Raw genomic sequence first — 19,540 nt, 5'->3', positions numbered from 1 at the left:
AGGATAGTATATTTAAGTGGTTTGCAGTCGTCTGAGTGGCCACACCAGACACGTTGACTGATGGACCCGTGTCAGGCTGGTGGGAAGGCTGTTGCTATGAGCCATAGAACGTGTCTGCCCAGGTCTGCTCCGCAGCCTGTCTGAGCTGCAGATGAGGATGCAGAAGGCAGGAGAGCCCAGCGGTGGCGGCACCAGGGCGGGAAGCTAATCCGTTCAACAGTTAGGCTGGGTTTGGAAATCATCTCGATAGATTGACATGGCAGGTCTTACATAACAACTTAAAATTTAAACAGAAGTAGATATTGCTTTCTGTTTACAGTTAAAAAAAGCAATCTTTGATGTACAGAAGAGACCTGGTAAATAGTGATTTTGTTTTAAACCCAGCATGTTTAGTTGCCCACATGCTCAGTCTAGTGTGAAAGCTGACTTCAGATGCCACGTAGGCCTGTTAATAGGCTCAGGGCACGGTCCCACTGTCCTCCTGCCTGGTCTGAACGCACCTGAGCTACACGCCCAGCTCTGTACCAGGCAGAGGCTGCTCACTCTCATTGGCTCCATTTCTAGCTATTCTAGGACACAGCAACCACAAGGTGCCTTTTTCTCCTTCTCCCTAACTCACCATGTCCCTGCAATGTCATCCCCTTCCAGGAGAAATAAGGCCACTCGTTCGCATCCTCCCTCCAGCTCACCTAACTTCTCAGGGTGGCCAAGGTGCTGAGGACGTGGGGACTCAGTTAAGAGCCAGTTAAATCACCGTAACTGCTTTTTCTCCCCAGAAGGGACTCATTTTCAAGGCCTCAAGCAGCTCAAAGCTCCAGGGCTGCCAGAATGGCATCCCCTCTCCCAGGGGCTCCCCCACGCCTGCCCAGGGCCCCCCCCCCGGGGGGGGGCTCTCCAGCTCTCCCTGGGGGACCTGGAGCAGGAGTGAAACATTCTGGCCACCACAGGCTGTAGCTCCGAGGTTCTCAGAGTGTGGTCCCCAGGCCAGCAGCAACAGTATCACCTGACAACAAGTTAGAAATGCAAATTCTAGGTCCAGATCTAGGTCAGAAGCTCTGGGGGTGGGCCCAGCTATCCTTGTGTAGCAAGCCGCAGGGTGGTCCTGAGGCAGGCTGAGCTGCCTAAGAGAAGAAGGCTTCTAAACTGGCGTTTGGGGAGAACCCTGCTCTCCTGTGTTCATAAGAGAGGAGCTCTACCGCTGCCTTGGGGGAGTGTGTGCTTTCTAGGTCCCGTGGAGCCTCATGCTCTGTCTGCTAGTCTGGCTCCTACCAGTGTATACATTTGACTCTCAGAGGCAGCTTACAGTCTGCTGAATGTGTCTGTAGCACAGGGGTCCTCAGGCTCACGTGTTGCTTCTTTTCAGTTTCAGGAGCCTGTGACTTCCCCCAGCCCGCCTCAGAAACCAGCGCTGTGGCCGGGGCCTCTTGCTCTGGAGCCGCCCCATTCCCTGGCCACAGAAACCGCCCCCCCCCCCCCCGCCCCCCTGCCGGCCTCTGTTGCCTTTCCAACAGATATCCTCTTCACACTTGGGCTTTGGAAGTCAATCTGGGTTTTTTAAAAAAACAAAACAAAACCCAACACAACAAAACAAAAAGCACTGTGAAAGCAAACCAGGCTCATTGTAAATTATACTGAAATGGACCGGAAAGATAAATGCAGCGATTTCTTTGTCCCACAGCCCTCCCCTCCCCAAATCCTCTATCACCCCACACTCCTTCTGCCCCAGTGAGCCCAAGTTCTTGCTGTCTTGATGATTTGCAATTCTCTGCATGACTCTGCCTCTTGGGTTTGTTTAATTAGAAATAGGCCTGGAAAGTGCTTCTTATGCACTGGCATGTTAATTGCTTATCAGAGAATGAGAAGGGGTGACAATGTTTGGTGATGGAAATTTCCACTCCCTTCCTCTCTGGCTTTTTCTCCCCCACCCTTCTCCTTGCCTCCTTGCTTTCTCCCTCTCTTTTCGGCCTTTCCTGCTCTTTGTCCCCCACCTCCCGCCCCGCCCCTCCCCACAAACACTTACAGGGACTGTCTGGGATAGGCCAGAATTCAAACCTACAGTGAAAACCTGTGCCTTCCTTCACCATTTCCCCCTCCTTCTTCCTCCTCTTCCATCCAGCCCTGCCCTCTGTCACCCTCTCTAGGCTTTAAAGGGATCCCAGAGCAGAGAGCTCTGAGTTGATACTCAGTACTCAAAGGACAGTTTTCCTTTTGTTTCCTTTCCCCATTATTATGTTTTTCTTATTTAGTTTTATTTTTTACAAAACAGGAGAAAAGAGTGAATTGGGTTGGGGGGAGGTGACACATTTCTCCACAAAGGTACAAAATTGCCTATGGAAAGTCCACCTCAGAGTACCAGCTGGGCCACCAAGAGGAGGCGGTCCTGGGAAGCCTCTTCCCGAAAGTCCTTCAGAGCGGGCTGGGGTCCACTCTGGGAGTGGTCCCCAAGATGGGAGGATAGGCCTCCTTCAGCCCTTGCCCAGGAGGGGAACGAGCAAGCAACTGAGACTGTACAGAGGAACAGAAGAGGAGGGGGCATGTCCTGTGGGTCAAGGGCCTGGGGACAGAGGCAGGGGACATCCAGGTGGCAGCCCAGGAGCCTCTGGGCATGTCGACCACTGGGAGGTGGAAGGCTCTAGCCCGAGTCCTTCTTTCCCTTGCAGATACTCCTCAAAAAGACAGCGGAGGAGTCCCCACAAGGTAAGGGCCACGTTTTGGAGGCTGCAGGAGCAGCCCCTGGGGCCACAAAGCCCCGTCCATCTTGGTCCAGCTGTCAGGCCTCAAGCACTCGGGTCCATGTCACTTTCCTGGCAGGGCATCGGCCCAGATTGCTTCCCTTTTGTTAAAAAGTAGTCCTAGTTATTTCTCTACTGCTGAGAACAGGCTGAGCTCCAGGAATTTTGAGACAATGGTGGTGACAATGTCTCCCCTTCTAAGGACGTGGACAGCTTCCTTCCCAGATTCCAGGGGAGGACAAGGGGTGCAGACACCACTCGGACTGAGGGGGGACCCCAGCCCCAGAAAGCCCAGGCTGGAAGGAGAGGCCGCCCACCCACCCCCTGCCTGGGCTGGCCAGAGCCAAAGTGGGCCGCTAGCCCAGCCGCCAGCAGGAGGACGGCCAGAGCCAGGGTAGCTATGAGCCCAGGTCGGTCCCCTAAGGCTCTGTGGCAAGGAGTGGCCTCTTTAGTCCTGGCCCATACACAGGCCAATTGGGTGTGGGCATCAGCAAAGGCCACTTGCAGGCAGGCCCAGTACTCTGTGGCCTGAAGCAGGCGTGTGATGTTGTAGCTGTGGGTGCCCCGAGGCAGGCGGGCCAGAGCAGTGGCCCCCTGTCCCTGGAGGGAAGAGGTGCTGGACCAGGTGAGGTTGGTGGAGATGGTGTTGGGTGGGGGGACCCAAGAGAGCAGGATGTGATAGGGGTGGGTCTCCTGCACCTGGAGCTCTAGCCCCCACCCCTTATCACTGCCTAGCTGCAGGGGAGCCCGGCCAACCACCACACTAACGGTCTTAGTATCAGCCCCCACCAGGTTCTGGGCCACACAGGTATAGAGCCCCGCCTCTTCCACCATCACCCTCCGCAGCTCCAGGGTCCCTTCGGGGTACACCCGGTATCTCCTGCCTGCACGGGCAGCTGTCAGTCGAACCCCGGCTGGAGTGACCCAGTAGATCTCAGGTTCTGGTTCTGCCAGTGCCCGGCAATGCAGCACCAGGCTCTCTCCACTGGCCACATGGAGGACAGGGGGGAAGCTTCGGGGGGAGATGAGGGGCAGGCAGTGGTCTGTCATCTCTCGGAAGGGTACCTCTCGAACTGGGCGGCGCTGGAGGTCTGGTGGCTCGGCGCACAGGGTGGACTGTGGCTCGATGAAGCGGACACGGGTTCCGGTGGCATTGGCCCAGCGAATGACACAGTCACAGCGGATGGGATTGCCATGAAGACCCACCTCCTGTAGGTTGGGCAGGGACTCCACCGTCTGTCGGTGCAAGGCACTGAGCGCATTGTTGTTGAGCATGAGGGTCTCCATCTGGGGCAGGTGGTGGAAGGCGCGGGGGTGGATGAAGGACAGCCGGGGGTTGTTAGTGATGTCCAGCTTGGTCAGCTCGGGGAGGTTGACCAGGGCAAACTTGTCAATGGAGACCAGCTCCTCCATGTTGTTTAGCCCCAGCTCCTTGAGGTGCAGCATGTTGGCGAAGTCTCCCGGCCCCACCTGCTGGAGGGGGTTCTTGTTCAGGTCCAGGAACTTGAGGCCAGGCACCTGCTCCAGTGCCCGCCTGGGCACCCGGACCAGCTGGTTGTCATAGAAGGAGAGGCTCTCCAGGCTTTGTAGCCCCTCCAGGGCGTAGTCGGAGATGTCCCGAAGGTTCATGCCTGCTAGCACCAGGCTGCGCAGGTTGGCCAGGGGCCGGAAGTTCATGTCCAGGATGGCGTCCACCTTGTTGCCCCCGATCATGAGGATCTCCAGGTTGGGCAGCATCTCGAACCAGCGGCTGTCCACGGCCCTGAGCAGGTTGGAGTTGAGGTGCAGCCGCAGCAGGTTGCCAAGGCCGGCGAAGGCCCGAGGGGCGATGCGGTGCAGCTGGTTGTGGTTGAGATAGAGCTCCTGCAGGCTGGCCAGCCCTGCAAAGCTGTGGTCCTCCAGCCGGGTCAGCTGGTTCTCCTCCAGGTGCAGGCTCAGCAGCTGGGGCAGGGCATGGAAATCACAGTCTCGGGTGTCTGAGAAGCTGTTCTGGGACAGGTCCAGCTCCGTGAGGTTGGCCAGATAGCCAAGCTCACTCCGGTCCACGCGAACAATGCCGTTGCTCTGCAGCAGCAGGGTCTGCGTGCCCACGGGCAGCGCCGGGGGCACAGCTGTCAGGGACAAATCATTGCAGTCCACGGTGGTGGCCTCGCGATAGGATGAGCGGGGTGTATACCAGGGCCGGATCTGGCAGGCACACTGAGGGGGGCAGGGAACGCGCCAGGGGACCACGGGCACAGTGGCAGTGGCACCAGCCACCCACGCTAGCAAGAGGGGGGCCACAAGGAGCCTCATAGTGGAGCCACAGGGGAGGGGATCATCCACAGGAAGTGTCTAAAGTCCTGCTCTTAGCGGCTTGCAGGCTGAGGGTCAGCAGCCTGCCAGGGCCTGGCGACCCCCCCTCCTAGGGCAGTCATGGGGGCTAGGTGGGCATCACTTCTTGCCTTCCTGGGTGTGGCTCTCCGTCCTTGTCCACTGGGCCTGCTCACTCATCGCCATGCCCCAGTGGGGCAGCCCTGGGGAAGAGAAGGCAGAGTTAAGCAGGTGGCAGAGAAGCCGAACCTAGTCCCTCCTCCTGTTTCCCCTGTCTGACTCAAGAGGCCAAATGAGCTGAGCATGGTGGGTCTCCTGGTTCTGTCCTACAGTCCCTGGGCTTTAGTGTCCTTTTCTAGGCCCTGACACAGGAAGTGAGTGACTGTGAGTCTCCATAGAAGGAGGAAGAGATTGGCCTAAGAAGCTTCCAGAATACTTGGAAAAGGTGTGTGTGTAGAATAGGGGGTAGCTGTGATTACTGTCATTTTCTGAGTCCTTCTGAGCCCAGAGAGATGTGGAGTAGATTTTCCAAGCTTTCTACATCTCTCCTCCTTGGCTCCTCGGCTCCCTTGGTAAACGGAAAATAAGGCGAGTTTCCAGACACCTCTGCATGGTGTGGGCAGGGAATGGCGAAAACGAGTGCAGCTTCTAAATTCCAGGGTGGGCTCGAGGACTCTGGAAGTTGAAAGGCAGTCTGGGGAAGGGAGCGGTCCTCCCTAGGGTCTGCTTAAGTTCTCCTGGGGTGGGGCACAGCTTGGGTTTTTGCCAACTTCCCTACAGGGGTTTCTCTTTCCCAGCAGCCTGGCCAAGCCGCCTGTTGCTGAGATTAAGAAGTCTGGGTCTGAGCTCCATAGTCCTGCAGGTAAGACCTTATGTGATCTGGCCCAAGCCATTTCTCCTGGCTTCTCTTGCTGCCATCCCCCTTGCCCACAGCACAGTGCTTTCAGGTTGAAGTCGCCCTGATGTGTCCCCCTTCTCATTGTCTCCCAAGCAACTTCTAGTTGTTCTTCAACACACAACTTAAGGTCAGCCACCTCCTACGGAGAATTCCTCCCAAGCCTCCCCCACCTGGCTGGCTAAGGGGCCTGCCGTATGATCTTACAGGGCCCTACACTTCCTCCCATCACGGTCCTGACCGCAGCCCTGACCACATCACGTGGGAGTTCCTCCCCATCCAGGGGAGACCATGTCATCATTGGTCTTGCTGTTCCCTCCCTCCCAGTCCAGGTTCTCTCAGACCCCATAGCCAGGCTGCATCACCCTGGAGGCAAGTCCAGCCTTGGTCCAGAACCAAGATGGGGAAAGACAGGGGGCTTCCTGGGCTTAGTCTGAGTGCGCTGTGGAGGTCCGGTTGGGTAGCTTTCCACCTGCCTGCGTCGGGGAAGCGCACACCCTTGTTGAATACCTGCGACCTGCCAGAACTCTTCAAAGACTCTGAATGTCTTCTTCTGATTTAACCTTCATAACTAGTCTACAAGATAAACACCAGTACCTCCAGGTTGCAGATGAAGAAATTGAGGTTTGGAAGAGATTAAAGAATTTGGCTCAAGACACACAACTGGTAAGTGACAGGAGATGGGAATCTACTCAAGTCCACAGCTTGTGCCAGTCACACCATGCTTCTTGGTCCCCAGGTCTGGCCAGAGCCTACCCTGGGCATCCTGGGGTGCACTGGTGGCTACAGTGGCAGAGTGGGTACCCATTCTTGTTTCCTGGGGCAATGACTCCTTTTTAGGGAGCTTCAGGAAGCTGGGGGCCATGTCTCCTTCCACCTTACAGGCAGGTACCTCTCAGCTGGCCCTTGCCCACTTCATCCTGCTTCCAGGACCCTGGGGCCAGGGAGGGCAGCAGCGGGAGGCGTGGTCCCTCCCTGAGCAGGAGAGTGGCATGCCTGTCTACATCTGACAGCCTCCCACCTTCTTCTGTAGCTACTTCTGAAGGTGGGAGAAACACCCATGATCTAAAACGCACAGAGGTCTTGGGTAGGAGTGTGTGGGCATTGACACACAACTCGGGGCAAACAAACCCATGTGCACACACATGTGCCTGTGCACGCCCGGCTGCCTAAGCCCATGACTGGAGGTCAGGAACAGGGAAGGGAATTCTGTCATGTGCTATGTGGGTGGAGAGGCAGCAGGGACAAGCCAGTGGTCCTGCTTCTTGCCCAGACCTGGCACAAAAGAGCAGAACCCATCAGCAAGGAGATCTTACTATTATGTACTTGCAGCTTCCTACCAGAGCACCCTGGGAACAGCCACTGACTTCTCTGAGCATCTGTTCCTTACGCAGAAATGAAGTTGTCATTAGGATGAAAGGAACTGAGTACGTGGCACACAGAAAAAGCTCAATAAATGTTACTTTCCTCCCAGCTCCATTCATCCCCTGGGGTTGGGAGGCCCTTCAACTAGGACTTCTGACGGGGAACAGAAGCTGGATCCTAGACCTTGACAAGCCTCTGTGAAGCTTGCCCACCGTGGGCTCAGTGTTGCCCCCAAGGTATGGGGTGGGAAGCTGTGTGCAGAAATAGACAATACATATGTCTCACCTTTAAAGAGTGCCTCTCCGGCAGGACCCAAAATGGCAAAGTGCTTAGGAGAGCCCAAGGCCATTTGTAAGCAGAGACAAGGCTGAAGCAGGTGGAGAGGGGTCCTCAGCTGGGCCCCAAGCTTGTCAGACCCTGCCTAAGTCCCAGGCACCTCTCCTCCAACACCTTTGTTCTAACACGTTTTTGATGAAGAAACCCTGTAAAACTTAATAAAACCCTCCAGAGACTGGCCTTTCCCTGCACCCCAGGCAGCACCTTCCTCCTTGCTTTCTCTGGCTGGAATGGGTGACTGAGGCAATGCTTGTGCCCCTCGCCAGGAGGCCAGGCTTGGGGTTCAGCACCCAGAGAGAGGTAGCAGCTTGATGACTTATGTTCACGCACCTTTGATCCCAAGACCCGGCAAAGGCCCGGACAAGTCCTCCTCCTCACTGCCGAGCATCGGCCCCTCCCAGGGTGGAACTCAGAGCTGCCCACTCACCTGCCATCGCCATTTAAGGTTGTCTTGCACACGGCCCACTCATGCTGGCTGATTGGCAATTTCTGCCGGGAGCTCAGAGAAAGCTAATTGTCTCTCATCCACAGTCTCCCGGGTGAGCGGGAGTTCAGGCTGTCACGTGTGCATTATCCCCAGCAGCAGGGCCATGTCTTACATGCCTTTTGTGTCCACAGTGTGGTGTGAGGACTGAGCAGGAGAGGGTACTTGTGAGTGGACACAAATAGTGAAATAGGTAATTTTCCCACAGCCCCGCCTGTGGGCAGAGGAGGGATTTCGTCTCTTTTTGCAGGGTAGCAACTGAGGCTCTGAGAGGTTCGTGACTTGTCAGAGGTTGCACAGCTTCTGCATGGTGGGATCAGAATTCAAACCCAGGTCTTTGACTCCATAACCAGAGCCGCCACCCCAGCCAATGCTCGCTACCTGGAGGATCAAGGCCTGCCTTATAGCAGCAAAGCACAGGGCTGGCCCAGTGTGGCAGGCTCCTGTGCAAGTCCCTTCAGAGATGGCCTGGGTCCTGAGCTCCTCCTCCCTGGCTACCTGCCAGGCCCCTAAGACACCATTCCTAAACTCTAGTGTGACTTACCAGCGAGGCAGCATTGGGAAGACACTGTTCTTATGTGAGTGTGGCCTGGACAGGGAACATCAGGGGCAAACAGAGCAGGCAGGCCTCACACAGACCCTAGCCTGCCTTCTGACTAGGGGCTGGGGGCGGCTTTCTTTGCCAGCACTGCTGGCCACAGCCTTCAGTGACAGGAATCAGAAAGCCCAGGGGCCACAGTCAGGGAAGCAAGATTGCCCACTCCAGGGGCAAGTTTTCTGTTGCAAGCCTCATTGGATTCACCTCCTCCAGGAAGCTGCTCTGGATTTAGCAGAAAATGTGGAGTTGATTATTCAACTAAGACCCTTGGCAAAGCTCTAAATGAAGAGATTTGGAGAAGCTGTTGTCAGGAGACAGCCCTGCCCCCAGCACAGTCCCAGTGTTGTGCCACATCTAAATTGCCACTCCTCCAGCCTCTGCTGCCTTCCTCCACCCTCCTCTCCCCTCCCTGGCGCCTCCACCCCACCCCTGGGAGCATGGGTCTGTAGGGAGGAGCGGGCAGGCGGTGATGGATTGCCTGGCTTCGCAGCTTCAGTGCTAGGTCCCCTAGAGCTGCAGAGATAGATGGGCAGCATAATTGAGTGTAGCGTTGATAAACTCCGGCCTCCTCACCAGCAGATAAGCGCTGGGTGGAAGGGATGCAGAGGGAGGGAGGCCAGCCCTCCATCTGTACACCTGGCCTCTGCTCCTCCTGGGAGGTGAGCATGGCCCCTCACACCCACCTCTCCTTTAATCACACACAGCTAACTAGGACGGAGACCTCCGACGGCCGAGCGTTTATCCAGTCTTCCAGAGTCTGAATTCCATACATAACTTATGCAAAGGTAGAGCATAGGACCCTGCACTATGCAATCAGTTTGAGCCTGGCTCTGCCTCTCTCTGTGTGACCTTGGGCACAGCGGGTAGCCCTCTGAACCACAAATACTCCTGCTGGGAAGTTGGGATCAGACACTGCTGCTCGCAGAACAGCTGTGGGCGGAAGGGCTGGGCAGTGCTTGTTAGTCCCCTTGATTCGCCCCTTCATGCTATGCTGCCTCTCATTCCGTCTTACTGCCTACGTCTCATCTCTCACCTTTTGTAATCAATATTGTCGAGGTATAGCGTTTTACAGGAGAGTGCATAAATAGCCCTAATTCTAAGTATACAGCCGGGTGAATTTCTAGTGGTGTTATACTGGTATCAGATCTGCGGATACCAGTATAACACCACTCAGATCGAGGTGTAAATATTTCCAGCATTCTGGAAGGTTCTCAGGAAGGTGCCTTTCTAGGTTATATCCAGCCCCATCTGGAGTTAGCCACTGTCCTGACTTCTATCACCATCAATCAGTTTTATCTTTTTAACCCAAACTTCCCCTTCCTTTTCCATCACACCTTGGGACCACGGTGTTTGGAAACTTTAGGGAATGCCAGAACTTCGGACTTGAAATTCACTTAATTCAGCCTGTTTCCTGAGGGCTATAGTTTCTCAGGGTCTCAAACTTAATCAGCCATCTCCAGAAAGGGGGACTGAGTCCTCTTCCTCGTTCCGTAATTCCCATTTCTAGAGATTGCTCTGCGCTTTAGGGCCCTGCTCTGGCTAGAATCCTGCGGCCTGAGAGTGCCAGGCCTCCTCGAGGAGATGGCCGCCTTGGGAGATGGCAGGACGACCTCCTGGCCCCTGCACCCCTCGCCGCCCTGTGGCCCTCAGCCAGCCTCTCTTCCCCGAAGCCCTTCGGGACCCTGGTCGCCGCCTGTGACAGCTTTGCTCGCTGCCCTTTCTGCAGCAGACCCTGAGGTCTTCTCATCGCACAGTTCCGGGGCACAAGGCAAGAGGACAAATCAACAGGTAGCCAGGACTGAGGGACCCAGACTCACTTCTAACTGCCCCAACCTCTCTACCTGCCTGTCTCAAAGGCTCCTCACACTCGACTTGCCCTAAACATCTCCATCTTCTCCCACCAAGCCTGCTCTTGCTGCTTCAGTCCCATCCCTGTCAGGCTCACCCCTCTCCAAGACTGCAAACCTCTGCCATCCTTACCTGTCCCTCTCCTACCTCACCCCACACCCCGTGCTCTTTGGTCCCTCTTCCCCTCCCTTAAGTGACCCTCTCATTCCCAGACTTGCTATGCCTGGGGCATCTCATGCTGCCTGAGAAGCAGCCTCAACTACCAAACTCCTCTTCAGCCACAAATACCCATCCCAAATGCCACCTCCGTGAGGCTTTCCCCGACTCCTTCGGGAAGGGCAGTTACTCCCCCTCCCCTTGCGGTCCCAGAGACTTTGAACAGCTCTCCATCTTGCTGTCAGGCTGCAGGTCTGTCTTCCCAGCCAGGCTGGGGGCTCCTCGAGGGCAGGATGATTTGTTATTGATTTCCGGACCCCCAGAGCCTAGTGCAGTGCAGACTTCCCTTGCAGGGTGGGAGGCATTCTACTGCTGTGAACTGTGAAGGTCAACCCATTAGTGGGTCATGAAAACAATTTAAAGTGGGTCACAGGCCCTGGCCAGTAGCTCAGTTGGTTAAAGCTTTGTCCTAATACGTCAGGTTGCAGGTTCCATCCCCAGTCAGGGCACATACAAGAATCAACCAGGGAATGCATAAATAAGGGGAACCACAAACTGATGTTTCTCTTTCTGTCTCTCTCTCCCCCCTCCCTTCCCCTTCCTCTCTCTAGATCAATAAAACATTTTTTAAAGTGGATCACAATCCACATTTTAAAAAAAGAAAGAAAATAGAAAGTGTCAGAGTGCATTGTATATAGCGAGACTAACCCTTCTTTTGAGATGTCATTTTCCCCCTATTTTACACACACACTCGCTCACTATGTACGGGGACATGAGGAAGGGTCATGCATTCTTTGCCTTGGTTGCAGATACGAAAGCTCTGAAAACCACTCTTCTACTCAGCGTCTCTCTCAGTAAGTTGAGGCCTTTCCACTCCAGCTGACACCACTGGAAAGATGACATAAAGCAAAGTCCCAGAAGAAAGGTGTGACATTCCTCCTCTGTGCCAGGATCTCTATCTGCTGGCTGCCCTGGATACCTCGTCCCATCCTCCTGACAACCTTGGGAGGGGCTGCTTTTTACCGGAGAAACCCCAAGCTCAGGGGAGCCAAGAGATCAGATCAAGGTCCCACAGCAAAATGTGGCCGGGCCAGGATTTGAGTTCAGGTGCGTTTCATTTGTGAGCCTTTTCCATTTCCACGCCTCTGGTGCCAGAAGCTGACATCCAGGAGTGGGTGATTGAGAGGGTCCTGGAGGAGAGCAGGGAAGGAAACTGGAGGGCACCCCCTGGGGAAAGGTGAGCTGTCTCATGTCCACCTCTCCCTTCCCCTCCTCTCTGGAGTGAGAAGAAGCAGTGTTCCATTACAAACCCCTTCCTGGGCCTGGGAGGGAGGGACTTGTCCCCAGGTCTCCCGGCTGGCCCAGACACGGGGTGTGGGCTCTGTGGCCTGGAAGGAAGCCTGCCTGGTTGCCTCACAATTAGGAGTGGAAGGCGCCAGTAGGGAGCACACAAAATCATTTCTGTCTGGTTGCAGCACCAAAAGGACTACAGGGGGTGGAGCCAGCCTGCCAGGCGCAGAGAGCAGTGCCAGGCTGAGTCCCACTGCATGCGCGGCCTGACCCCCTCCACCCTTCCCTCTCCTGGGCTCCTCCCCAGCAGCCCTCCATCAGAAACTGCCTGTTGACTTGTCTGTCTGTCTCTCCCATCAGACTGTGAGCCCCTCAGGGGAAGGAACTATGCTCCAAGGTGCCAGTTCCCCCAACTGTGTCACATAGTAGGAGCTCAGAAGAAGACATCTGTGGAAGGAAGGGAAGAAAGGCAAAAGGCAGAGCAGGGAGAGAGGAAGGGGACTGATATTTCAGAACTCCTGAAGGCCAGGTGGATCAGAGTCTGGGCTCAGGCCCCTGGCACCCCCTTTTTCTCGGGGTGGCTCCCAGAGCCCTCCCTCAGGCACACGCCCTGACTCCCTGGCCCCTGGCCACCACTGTAACCCTGCCCTCAGGTGGAGAAGGCACTCCTGTCTGGCTCAGGTTTCTGCCTCTGGATTCAACACGATCCAATAATGATCCTGACCCTGCTGGAGCTCTCTTCAGCTCCCGCTCTGGAAATCCTGGGCTCTCTGAGGGCTTACGCTCCTGGCTCATGAGAGGCGCCTCTGTACGTGAATCCCGGGGCTGGCTGTGTAACCTTGAGCATGCCCTCTTAGGTTCTCTTACCTCATGGGAGAGTACATGGCAAGCGCCTGGTGCTCTAGAAGTAGAGTCTCCTTCCCTTTCTATCCCTCTCAGTTTATCTGAGGCACAATTCCTGCCTTCGAGGCCACCTTTGCACCAGGTCAGCACCAGATGGCCACGTGGCTTCTAAGGCAGGCAGCCTCTCCTAGGACCCCTTCCTCCACAGCTGACACTCCTTCCTGATGCAGCTGTCCTCTCCTGGGTCAAATATAAGCATTCCAGCTGGGGGCTAATTTCTAGTCTCCCGGGCAGCTCAATTCATCTATGGATCACGGATGTCTGACACAACCCTCACCCAGTACACAACCCAGCTCCTCCTGGCTGAGCTCAGTAGCTCCTCATTTCCCCAGGGGCTTGCTCCCTGGGAGGGTGGAGAGGCCCCCTCCCACAGAGTTCCAAATGTCCCAGCTCAGTCATTCCACACTGGCCACAGTCACAAGCCTGAGGGGCAGCCAAGCCCACCTGCTGATCCATGAGCCTCTCTCTCCAGCCTCCCTCTCCGTACTGGTAATACCCCCTGTTCTTTCTAGAATCAAGTGCAGGTGCTGGGCAGGCCCTAGAGCATTCCTGAAAGGCTCACTCCTGAAGCCAGGACCCCAGGATATCCCTTTAGACATAGTGGATCCTTGGGAACAAGGCACAAAGGCAGGAGGAGGAGGGGGAGGCTTCAGAGAGATGAAAGCAATACTCTTTGCTGCCCCAGTGCCTTTGCACACGCAGGGTCCCTGCACAGAAGTTCCTTTCCTCATTTGTGTATCTCAGGAATGTCTTCCCATCTCTGAAGTCTCAGTTCACACTGCACCTCTCTGAAGTTGTCCCTTATCCCAGCCATCCCCTCCCCCACCCCAATTAATCAACCCCTTGCCCCTCCTGGTATCCTCTAAGAATCCACATCCAGCATGAGGGCCATCTCTTTTCTCAGCCTGTGGGCCGCTCCAGGACAGCTCTGTGACTCTGTGGTCCCAGAACTAAAGGGAAGCACCGATTGGTCTTCCAGTCTTGTTTGAGGTGAATGGGGGGAGTTTTGGTGCACAGAGGGAGGGATCCCTGGGACATGGGGGTGAGGATGAGGGGAGGTGCTGGGGAGAGGGTTTGGGGTCTGGATGGCGGAGGAGAAAGAGTGGTGGATCCAACGGGAAGACCAGTTAAACAAGGAGAAAGGCCAAACCTCTTCTAACGGAAAAGGAAAATGAAATGAGAATGAAAATTGATGAGGCGGAGAAAAAAGGAGACTCGTTTCATCAGCAGGTTTGCCAGATGAAGCTGAGAGATAAATCACTCGGCGGAAGGAGCCCGGGTCTCTGGCGGGGCTCGCTGCCTGCTCCCTCTGTCAGCTGTCTCAGGCAGGCCCGTGAGATAAATGGCTGCAGCTGAGCCTGCAGCGGGCCCCCCCTCCCCCCAACTGCAGTGAGAATAGCCTGTCAGCCCTCACCACCTCCTGCAGGCCTGCCCTGGCCATTCCTTCCCGTTCCCCTCCCTTCAGGCTCTCCCCCATTCCGCTCTCCTCTCCCTCAGCAACCCCTCCTCAGCTGGGGGCCAGGCCTGTGGAGAAGCTCTGACCTTCTGCACCCCTCATCTCGCTTCTCCGAAGCCAGAGGGGGAAGCAGACAGAGGTCAGGGCACAGGAACCAGCAGTGGAGGACGCAGGGCTGGGTTTTAGCCCCCACTTGGGGACAGATCCTAGAACATGGCCTCGTTTCTCTAGGCCTTGGGCTCCTCATCCATGAAATCAGGGGCTTAGGCCAGAGCAGGGAGCAGTTCTAAGACTGTGGTCCCTGGACCAGCAGTATCAGCATCACCTGGAAATTTGTCAGAAGTGTAGGTTCTCGGGCCTAACCCAGGCCTCCCTACTCAGAATCTCTGTGGGTGGGGCAGAGTTACCCATGTCTGCATAAGCCCTCCAGTTGCTTCTGATGAACAATCCTATTTGGGAATTGCTGGACTAGATAATGGGCAAGGTCCCTCCAAAAGAGATTAGAAATATATATGTATATGTATATGTGTATGAATATGTATATATGTATATGCATATGATGAGCTTCTTATCATTATCCTGACAGATAAGAGTTTCCAGAATTTCCCTCAGCTTCTCGTCTTGGCCACAAGGAAACTCTCTACTCAATCAGCATGCACAGAGCCCTGACTGTATGTTGGTGCTGTGAGGGGGTGGAGTACAAGGTTAAGGGGAGGGCGGGCAGGAAATCACAGATAAAGAAAGCACTCTGCTATGGTATGGTAAAAGGTCACAGAAGCATTCACCAAGGGCAACAGGGGCACAGCCTGGAGGAGAGAACACAATTCTGCTTCATGTGGGAAGCTGGGCAAAAAAGTATCAGAGTTCCTTTACTAAAAGTCATTGAATTGTACACTGAAGAAGAGTGAATTTGATGGAATGCAAATTCACAACTTCAATAAAGTTGTTTAAAAAATCACAAGGGAATGGACTTCCAGTCAAGTTGGCAGATTAGGTAAACATGGCTCCCCTCCTCGCACAACCACATCAAAATTACAACTAAAATATAGAACAACCATCACTCAGAATCATCAGAAATTGAGTTGAATGGAAGTCTGTCTATGGAATTAAAGAACCCACATCCATTCAGATTAGTAGAAGGGGCAGAGATGTAAAACAGGTTGGTCCCGCACCCATGTGTGGTGGATAAAAATTTGGGAGGGATATCTCCGGAGTGAGGAGTCCCAGCCCCACACCAGGCCCCCAGTCAAGGATTCCAGTGCCAGGAACAGAAGTCTGCATAACTTATGGCTGCAAAATCCTACGGGGATTGAGTTGGTGGAAGAAAATTCTGGAGTCCCAAGCAGTTCCCCTTAAAGAACACACATACGGACTTGCTCAGACTCACCCCCTTTGAGCTCCAGCACCAGGGTAGTGGCTTGAGAGGCATCAGTGGTATAAAGGGAGGAAATGACGTGTGTGGCATCAAGGCGGGAGATGGAGGACAGCTTTCTCTCAGAAAGGCGGGCAGAGGCCATTATCACTTTGCTGAGACTTACCCCCACAGAGTCACAGAGTTGGCAGGCAGGTGCCACACCTGAGACTCCATCAACCTGGCTAACACTGTTTGCCCTGCCCTGGAGATAATCTGAGACTCTGTCCCACCCAACTTATGGGTCTACCCAACTGTTAACTGTGACTTTTTCCTATGAATGGTTGGTCTTGGCTCATGTTTCACAATTTCCTAAATCCCATCAAATAAGCAACAGCTGGCCTCAGTGAGCCCCCAGCCCCCGTACCTCTTGCTAAGTGATCCAGGCCTGGCACTAGCAGCAGCCAGCCTACACTCACAGCTGGGCTTCACCTGGGAATCTCCAAGCCCAGCACAAATAGCAGCCATCTCAGATTGCTTTATAGCTCATACAGGGTGGCTGTAGGCAAAACACTGGTGGGAGCTGACCTTGGCCTATACCACCTGGGAAATGCCAGAGCCAGCGCACCCAGTGCACCCATTAGCGCAGCTAATGACCATGTGAGAGCACCACCACCCTGCTCCTGAACAGCTGATCCTCCATAATGGGCAGAGGTTGGTAGTCAGTGGTCACAGTCAGTCTTTGTGGCTAACTGGCCTGCGTTAATGCCTCCCATTGACCTGCCAACAGCAGGTCAACTACAAGAGGAGGGTGTACATGAAGGGGTCACCTCGAGTACCTAGCTTGGGTGATAGGAAGGCTGTGCCACTGGAACCTGTAGGACACCTACTACATTAGGCCACACTACCAAGACATGGAGTCAAAGCAGCTCTACCTAATACATAGAAACAAACACAGGGAGGCTGCCAAAACAAGGACATAAAGAAACATGGCCAAAATGAAAGAAAAGATTAAAACTCCAGAAAAAGAGCTAAACAAAATGGAGATAAACAATCTATCAGACGAGAGTTCCAAACACTGGTCATAAGGATGCTCAAGGAACTTAGTGAGGACCTCAGCAGCATAAAACATATCCAGTCAGAAACAAAGGATACTCTAATTGAAATGAAGAACAATTTACAGGGAAACAACAGTAGAGTGGATGAAACTGAGACTTGAATCAATGATTTGGAACATAAGGAAGTAAGAAATAACCAGTCAGAACAACAAGAAGAAAAAAGAATCCAAAAAAACGAGGATAGTGTAAGGAGCCTCCAGTTCACCTCAAGAATTCCAACATTCTCATCATGGGCGTGCCAGAAGGGGAAGAGAAAGAGCAAGAAATTGGAAATCTATTTGAAAAAATAATGAAAGAAAACTTCCTAATTTGGTGAAGGAAATAGACATACAAACCCAGGAAGCACAGAGAGTCCCAAACCAGATGGATGCAGAGACCTACTCCAAGACACATCATAATTAAAATGCCTAAGTTTGAAGATAAAGAGAGAATCTTAAAAGTAGCAAGAGAAAAGAAGTTAGTTACCTACAGGGGAGTTCTGATAAGACTGTCAGCTGATTTCTCAAAAGAAACTGTGCAGGCTAGAAGGGACTGGCAAGAAGTATTCCAAGTGATGAAAAACAAGGACCTACAGCCTGATTGCTCTACCCAGCCAAGATATCAATTAGAATCAAAGGGCAGATAAAGAGCTTCCCAGACAAGAAAAACCAAAGGAGTTTATCATCACCAAACAATTATTGTATGAAATTTTCAAGGAACTTACTTAAGAAAAAGATCAAAACTATGAATAATAAAATGGCAGTACATATCTATCAACAATTGAATCTAACAGACAAGAAGAACAGAGACAGAATAGTGGATAAGGTGAGCATTTTGATGGTTGCCACATGGGAGGAGGATGTGGGGGAGTATGTGACGAGGTGAGGGGATTAAGAAGTACAAATAGGTGGTTACAGAATAGCCATGGGGATGTAAGTACCGTACAGGAAGCAGAGTAGCCAAAGAACTATATGCATGACCCGTGGGCATGGACAATGGTGTAGAGATGGCCTAAGGGAGTAGGGGGTGCTTGGTGGAGGGGGGCAAAAGGGGATAAATTGGGATAACTGAAAAAGCATAATCAATAAAATATAATTTAAAAAATTGTCCTGGCTGGTGCAGCTCAGTGCATTGAGTGCCGGCCCGTGAACCAAAGGGTCGCCGGTTCAATTCCCAGTCAGGGCACATGCTTGGGTTGTGGGCCGGGTCCCCAGTGGGGGACATATGTGAGGCAACCACACATCGATGTTTCTCTCCCTCTCTTTCTCCCTCCCTTCCCCTTTCTCTAAAAATAAATAAATTTAAAACAATCATAAGGTACATGTTGCCTGAATCAGTAGGCCAGCAGGTACACAGATGGTGGGAGGCATTGTGCACATACTGGGGACAGCAGGAGCATAGGTCCTGGGATAAAAATGTATGTAGTGTATTCTAAGGAGTGGCTCCCCTGCAGTCCCAAGAGTGCGGGTGATGTGCGGGAGAGGCTGGAGCAGCACACCGGAGCCAGAGTGGTCTGGACACGATGGTGCAGCAGAGGGCGGCCCAAGGGGCGGCCAGGTAAGAGGGCAGTTACCACTATAGCTATCGATGACTGTAGTCTGTTAGGGGTGGATGCACCTTGCAATTTTAGTTTCCATATCCACCATTCTATATGATTCTCACTATAGCCCTGCAAGGTCACAGTGCCATTGTTCCCATTTTAACAGAAAAGATATTAAGTCGCTTGCCCAAGAGCATACAACAAATGAGCAATAGAGCCAGGGCTAGAAGGTACAGTGTGCTGCCGCGTCTAAGCCTTCTTTTTCCAGTGGGACATCAACAATGATCATGTAGTCATCGACTGAGGACTGCTTATGAGCCAGGCCTTGGGCTAGGGGCCTGACGTGAGTGGCCACTCTGAATGCTTTAACAACACTATGATATGAGATGACTATCCCATTTCTCAGATGTGGAATGCTCAAGGATGCTTGGCTGGTCAAGCCAGGACTCCAACTTGGTTGTGGCTGGTGCCAGAGCCTGTGCTCTAAATCTTGACCCCACATCACCCTCCTCCAGACCCCACCGCCCAGCTCTCCTCAAGCCCAGAATGGTATTGGGAGAGTTCCAGCTGACTTCTCCTTATTCAAACTTCCTTGAGCCTGGGCCAACCCAGGAGAAAGAAACTGGCCCCTGGCCTAAGCCGAGTAGCCCTTCTGCAAGGGAAGGCCCTTTACAATCTAGCTGAGGCTCTCTCTCCCCACCAGCTGGTCTGTGCCTTCTGAGACCAGTGCACCCCCTGGGGGATCGGCAGCTCCCAGGGCACCAGAGCCCGGAGGCTGGAAACGCTTCCATCCATGATCAATAACAGGCATAATTCAGGAACTGCAGCAAGTACAAAGGAGTGGAGGTTAAATCAATATTTAGAAGCTTCAAAATTAAACTAATTAAGAGCAAGCTTTAATGATTTTTTTACTGTCTGGCAATAAAAAGACAAAAGGCCCACCTATATTTCATGATTCTACCTTAGTAGCTTGCAGTCATTTGGGAAGAGCAGCAGCAGAAAAACGCTCCCAGCTTTCTGCCTTGCAGAGACGGGAGCACCTCGTCCTTGACGGTCAGAGATGGGGAGGAGAGAACGGGTGGGATGGAGCGCAGGATGCAAAGTGCATGTGTGGAAGGCCACTGGCCTGGGTCAGGGACTGTCATGGGCTGAACTGTGACTCCCCCCCTCCAACAG

The 19,540-nt window shown here is 53.6% G+C and overlaps 1 protein-coding gene across 1 annotated transcript in view; it reads right to left on the bottom strand.

The window, feature by feature from the left end:
- Nucleotides 1-2,200: 2,200 nt before the first annotated feature.
- LRRN2 (leucine rich repeat neuronal 2) overlaps nucleotides 2,201-19,540 on the bottom strand; it is a 70,291-nt gene continuing 52,951 nt past the window's right edge. The window contains exon 2 of the mRNA XM_024571477.4: nucleotides 2,201-5,248. Coding sequence (XP_024427245.1) covers nucleotides 2,865-5,027 — 2,163 coding nt within the window. The 5' untranslated portion in view covers nucleotides 5,028-5,248 and the 3' untranslated portion in view covers nucleotides 2,201-2,864. The remainder of the gene's footprint in view (nucleotides 5,249-19,540) is intronic.

The sequence above is a fragment of the Desmodus rotundus genome, chromosome 12 (genome assembly GCF_022682495.2).
Source record: "Desmodus rotundus isolate HL8 chromosome 12, HLdesRot8A.1, whole genome shotgun sequence".
NCBI lineage: Eukaryota > Metazoa > Chordata > Mammalia > Chiroptera > Phyllostomidae > Desmodus > Desmodus rotundus.
The sequence above is the reverse complement of the archived record's forward strand: the minus strand, read 5'-3'. Positions and strand labels throughout refer to the sequence as shown.